Source organism: Haemaphysalis longicornis, unplaced genomic scaffold (genome assembly GCF_048455015.1).
Source record: "Haemaphysalis longicornis isolate Haplotype H1 unplaced genomic scaffold, Haemaphysalis longicornis Haplotype H1 scaffold_8, whole genome shotgun sequence".
NCBI lineage: Eukaryota > Metazoa > Arthropoda > Arachnida > Ixodida > Ixodidae > Haemaphysalis > Haemaphysalis longicornis.
The window spans coordinates 149691233-149697396 of NW_027526445.1; the positions used below are offsets into that span (position 1 = coordinate 149691233).

Consider the following 6164-nt stretch of genomic DNA (forward strand, 5'->3'; position numbering starts at 1 on the left):
CGCGATGGCACAACGCCGTCTCGTTCACTGCGGATAGGTGAAGCAAAAGTTCCGGTAATTTCGCGTACGTTTTACGCGCACCAATAAGCTTTGCACTGACTGCCACTAGCTTAAAAGCAAAGCTACGAGTTTCCTGTCACTGCAAAGGTTTTTGCACCGGTAAACATGCGTACGGAAAACATTTTCTCGCGCATGCAGCACATGGCGCTCTTCGTGCACAAATCATTCTCCAAATTACATAACTTAATCTATCGTTGGGATAAGTACCAAACGTGCTCCAGAAGAAGCCGCTTCTCAAGACGAAGAGTCTCTCCGACGCAATGTCTTCCATTCTACAACGTGGTTTGAAAGTAGGCCAGCGATGTTGGGAATGAACCAAGGCACAAAGTACTGCCGCCCAACCTCAACCGCAGAAGTGCTTACAACACTTTAGGAGACGGCGCTTGTATTAACGACTCGTTTTGTTCCTTTGGCAACCTTGCGCCAGAGCCCAGAGACCACAGGCCAGCATCGCGGAGGCCGCGGTATCAGGTTGCAGCTCGTAGGGAAGTTAAAGGTGTGTACTCGTTCCGGCTTCGCCCGGCTTGTACCAGGCTCACGGCGTGCAAGCGTCGCTGAACTGAAGGCTATCACCGTCGGAATCAAGAATCATACCGACCAGGTCGGAAGGCATCAGAAGAGGGTCATCTCCAAAGTCCAGGCTAGATTCCAATGAGTCGATGCTCTGTACCGAGTCCACTTCGGACTCATTTTCTTCTCGCTCGTCGGCTTCCCTCAACACTTGCGTCAACGCAGATATATAGGTGAGTGCGAGCCTTAGAGTGGTAATTTTTGTAAGCTTGCTCGTGTCGCCAGGTTTCTCGGCCTCGACGACAGTTCCTGGAAGGGCCGGCACGGCCACCCGCAGTTTTTCGAACGCCCGGTTGATGTCTTGCATGCGGCACCGCTCGCGGGCGTTAGCCGTTTTCCTCCGGTACTTCGACAACGGCGGAGGCTTGGGCTTGGGCTTGGGCTCCTTCCTTGAACTCTGATGCTGCTGCTGTTGCCTTCGTCGCTGCTCCGTCTCTATGCGCGCTTGGACGGACCTTGGCCTCAAGTTGTAGTCAGGGTTAAGTCGGCAGGACCGCTGCATACGGCCGCTAGAAGGCCGTGCGACTTGTGAGGTATGCGCGCCGGATGTTGCTGTGCTTGATACTGCGCCTGTAATGTTTACAACAGCGGCTTTCGACGTGGCCTGGAGCTGCGGCATCGTGTTGGAATCAAGAGGGACATTCGTCTGCTGGAACTGGGTGAGTGTGGTAGTCCGCAGTGCTGGTTCTACTGCGTTGAACGTAGGATAGTCGATGGGCGCGGAGAGGTTGAGGTCGTAGGGAAAGTTGAGCTCCAGGAAGGACTCGAGCGCCACATTGTCGACCTCCATGACTGGAACTGGCTTGGGGAGGGTCAGCTCGTCCGGAAGGAACAGGTCTGGACATTCCGAATCTGTGACAGGGGAAGATAAAGGGCGTCAATGTTATCGTTAAATTTATCCCCCTGGTGCTCTATAAAAATCAAAGTGCCAAATTCTCATCATTCTAATAAAATATCTTTACTTCCAAATTCGAGCTACGCATTGCAAATGGCCATTGTAATGATTGCAAAAAGAGGTACTCCTGCTATGCAATTTCCAAATCGGCCCTTCCCATGTGTTTGGAAGGGCATACACTTAGGCGACTGCCAAAAATTGGTTATTGCTCTATCAGTTCCAACACCAATCTTGAAGCAAACATGACAGACATTTTTATCTGTTTACTTTTATTTCTCTCACCACCTTCCTAATTCTAATGTATTTCGTCGAGCGCGCACATGTGCCTGTAGGCGTAGGGGTTCGGTGTACACTACGGATGTCGAAAAGACCACAGCCCAGGTGCTGGGCCAACAAAACCGGGCTGTGAGGAGACATGTCACTGCCGCTTGTAGCCCAAGTCAGCCACATCACCACCGCCTGGGATTGCAATTCCCACCCGCCCTGCCTCATCTCCTCGCGAGACCTTTTGTGTGGAAATTCTCTACCACGTAATTCGTACTTTCCCGCCACGTCTGATGTGCTTCAATTTGTCTCTTTTGACCAATCGTAGGGGTGTGGGATGTCCTTTACCTTCTGACCCACCACGTGTTTCGATCTTCTAACGACTTCCGAGGGTGGATAGCGCACATAATGGTTCAATCTCGCCCTTTTAGGTCGCGTAATGCGGGTGTCCAGCCTTTTCAAGCACTAAATTAAATGACTGCTTGTGGTTAAGCTTTGAACAGAGTTGAGCTCAAATCGTGGCATTTGGAGGCAATTCTAGAAAAAAGACGCGACTGAATTATCATCTAGTATTATGGATGCTGTGGTGGAGAGCTCTGCAACACTTTACAGCGGAGCCTGGAACAAAATTGTCGTTTCTTAGGATTCGAGATTGGCGGGCGCATGCTCCGGCCCTATTGTCGCCTTTCTAATTCTGTCAGTACTCTGACCATCACGTATGGCATGAGACCCTTTTTTCAAATGTACAGTTGTTTATTTTATACGTGTTAAAATGCAACAGTCTCTTTTGCGTGGGTCGAAAAGTGTCCAATAGTCTGTGCGTGTTTTTTCTTCTTTCTAGCAATAGGGATCACGCTCGCTTGGTATCTACTTCCAACTACTTCCACTATTCGTATTGTTATTGACCCTTCATCTAGCACCTGAATATTTCAAACTTGCCAATGTGTCAGAATATTTAACCGAGTCGACAACCCGAAAAAATGAATCCCTGCAAGAGGGAGATGTGCTTCTGCCATTTACGCGAGAAGCACATTGTTGCTGAGATGACGTGGCCGCCATTTCATGGAACTTGGCACCGACCATTTCTTTCCATCTTACGCGCTCTGTCAAGTCTCAGGTCAAGCACGCGGTAGCTACCCTAAAAAAGGCGTAGGATAGACATCATTTCCTCTCTCGCCCCTCTGTCATCTCAGCGTGCAGTAATCATCATAATCCTCAACAGGCTATCTAGGTTCACTGGAGGACGAAGGCCTTTCCCATTGACCTCGAACCACTCCTGTGCTGCGCTGCTCGAATACATTCTTTGCCCCGAATTTCCTTATTCCGTCCCTGCATCGGGCTGCTGACCTTCCCTTTCTTCTTGACTTGTAGCTCGCAATACACTCTGGTAGCATGGTGGTTCACCTAATGTCGATTCGTCTAACTACGTGGGCAGCCCAAGTGCATCTCTTTTTCTTTACTTCAACTATAATTTAACTACTCGAGTTTGCTCTCTGATCAAGGAAGCTCATTTGCTGTCTCTAAGGGTTACTCTAACACGGAGGGCGGGTCGAGCTTTTATATTTCGTATTCTTCATGTGACCTGAGGGCGTGCTCAGTGTTTGCTGGTAAAGGAGAGAACTTTCTTATCGTCTCATGTGTCCTCGTTTCTTCCTTAGTACTTTCCTGTTCCCGTCCTGGGGTGTCCCTTTTGCTGTTGGAAATGTCGCTGTTTGGTGTTTTTAGGGCTTGTTCATCCTTGGTTGTATGTTCTCGATTTCGCAGTACATCGATTTCTCCTGACGCTATATGGGAGTATTTTATACCAGAAAATGAGCCCTGAATTTCAACTTTGTTCTTGATAAATACCTCATATCTGCCGCTAACGACTTCAAGTGAATTTCATCGAACTAACCAACTGAATAACTTATGTTACTTATAACATTGGAAGAAAACGCAAACATGGATGAAAGCCATGTTGACTTCAACATTTCTGGACCTTGTTACATGGGTAGACCTAGGCATGGCGCAGGGACGAACGAGTATTTAATGAACACATTTCCAGCAGTAATTAGTGCATTAGCTGCATGCGTAACGTTCCAGCCGAGCCACCAGTATCAATACATGCCGGCTAAGTCGTGGCTCTTAAGTGCGGCTGGGTGTGCTGGCTGGAACGTTAACCCCCCGTAGGGGCACGCAGAAGCACCATGTGGTTCAACGTGGCGCTATAATAGCTTAATTCTTAGTTCCCCTCTACAAAGAGCCGTCGAGACCCTGTGGAGTTTATCACTAAACCTGGCACTATCACTGCTGCACAGCTAAAGCAGGGATGTTCCGTGCAGGGGGGCGAAATTCCTATTTCTAGGTTCAGAAACTCCCTCTTTTAAGCCCCTTCCCCCCCCCCCCTTATATCAAGAATTACCTTCGAATTTCCCTGCATACAGGTTTTTGCAGCTGATGCATTTTTACGTGGACTCCGGTTCGGATTTGATGATGATGATGATGACGATGATGATGCTTAGTGGCTTCCCCTTTGTAACGGGGTGGCGTTGCACAGCGGCCTTAGTCGCAACGCTACTGTACAATCACTTCGCCAAAAAAAAATACAAACAGAATAAATAAAAAATAATGTCAAAATAAAAAGCAAATACTTTTACGAAATTTTTGTGCTAGTCTGACTTTTTTGTTCGCATGTCTTCCCAGATTTTTCTCTGCTCTTTTCCCACCAACATTCTAACCTTCTTTTACTAACCTCTACTGCTGTCCAGTTCACTTTTCCGCTAACCTTAAAGCCAAGGGCTTCCGGAAGTTGGATGGCTCCATCACTGAGGCCTGGACGGATACTTTTGCACTCCGTTACAATATGTCGCATGGTTTCTGGCTCATTTCCGCAGCCTGCGCATAGCTCTTCCTGTACCGGCTCGGGGATAAGCGTTTTTGTCCGCAAGCAACCCGCTCGGGCTTCGCCAGCAGCGCCACCTATGTCTACTTTGTGTAGCGTTCCGGACGCACACGCCGTCCCGAGAATCAGAGTTTCAGCGTACAATAAATTCTACTACATCTGCCGCCCAGAAGTATTTTACTAGGAATCGCACAAACTGCCCCTCTGACCAGGCATTCGTTTCAAGCGTGCGTCCTTTTTTTCTTTTGCATTGCACTATTCAAGAGTCTATCTTTATTGAAACCGCAGTTTTGAACCAAGTGAGTTTATTGGGAGCAATGCGATGCAGACCAGCTTTCCTTTTTTTTAGCCTCCGGCAGGCTGAGCCAAGAACGATGGTAATAAGCCAGTTCATGCCAACAGCGAATGAGTACTGCACATGCACTTTTTCTCGCAGCGAATAGCCCTAAGCCATTGCCAAAGTGCAGCCGACATTCTTTTTTTCTTCTCTTTTAATCACGGCAATAAACCTACGTCGTGCACTGTATACAACACATCAACAAGACAAATTGCGATATAAGACCGGCTTAACACATTCGGGACCCCGTATACGTGTTGCGTGGTTGCTACTATTTGTGCTGTTTTACTGAGCGTATATCCCCCAACTCACGCAGTTAAGAGCACAAGTCTACAGGCAAATAGTGTCATGCATCTTAATTGAAAGAAGAGACTAACGAACTGATATATACATGGGTTTGAACTTCAAGAGATCTCCTCCGGCTCTTGTACTATAACATGCAGGCTGATCATCTGCCCGTTAACAGAATTTTGTTTTTAAAAAGCCCACCATTCATCTTCCGTTATAATTTGAGTAAGTCTTCAATCCACACGGTATCTTGCCAGGAGGTACCGAATGCAAGAAAAACTAGATATTTTTACGCAGACAATATGTAATAATGTATGTGGTAAAATGTTAAAATAACCATTAAGTTCAGTGTCTATGCGAACTGCCTCTGGGACGTGTTTTTTGAAACTTCAACGGGCAACATACTTATTTTTTAACTTTTGGAGTACCCTGTAAACGTTTAATTGCTCAAGCAAATCGCGCACTTACCAGCCACCCAGCTGTTGGACTGCCACCATGGTGGAGGCTGACGTGCGCTTCCGCCGTCGCCAGTCGCTCCCAATTCCTGCTTTGATCCAGGCCGTCAAGTCCTTCTTCACCACTTCAGTAAACAGTCTTCTACAGCACGTTCACCCTGTCCCCTTATAAACAGCGAAGTCCTCCGGTTGACAACTCCTTGATGTGCGCCGATTATATCCGTCCGAAGGTGCTAGTGGGGGAAGCAGTCGCTCCAGAAGGGGACTACGCGCGTGCGCTTCTCGCGAGCGTTTCCGTGTTTGGGACGTTCGGAGAAGCGAATGCAGCGCTCCCTTACGCGCCCCGTGGCGATGTGGCGCAACGACTCGAACGCACAGCCCCTCCAGGGCAACCACGCGGCGGCGACCGCAACA

General features: G+C 48.2%; 1 protein-coding gene across 1 annotated transcript; it reads right to left on the reverse strand.

Moving 5' to 3' along the window:
* Positions 1 to 566: 566 nt before the first annotated feature.
* Positions 567 to 5869, reverse strand: LOC144149565 (uncharacterized). Its single transcript, XM_077681200.1, has 2 exons — positions 5764 to 5869; positions 567 to 1482 (listed from the first exon to the last, which is right to left on the reverse strand). The coding sequence occupies exon 2, from the start codon at positions 1418 to 1420 to the stop codon at positions 596 to 598; it is 825 nt and encodes a 274-aa protein (XP_077537326.1). The 5' UTR covers positions 1421 to 1482; positions 5764 to 5869; the 3' UTR covers positions 567 to 595.
* Positions 5870 to 6164: the final 295 nt, after the last annotated feature.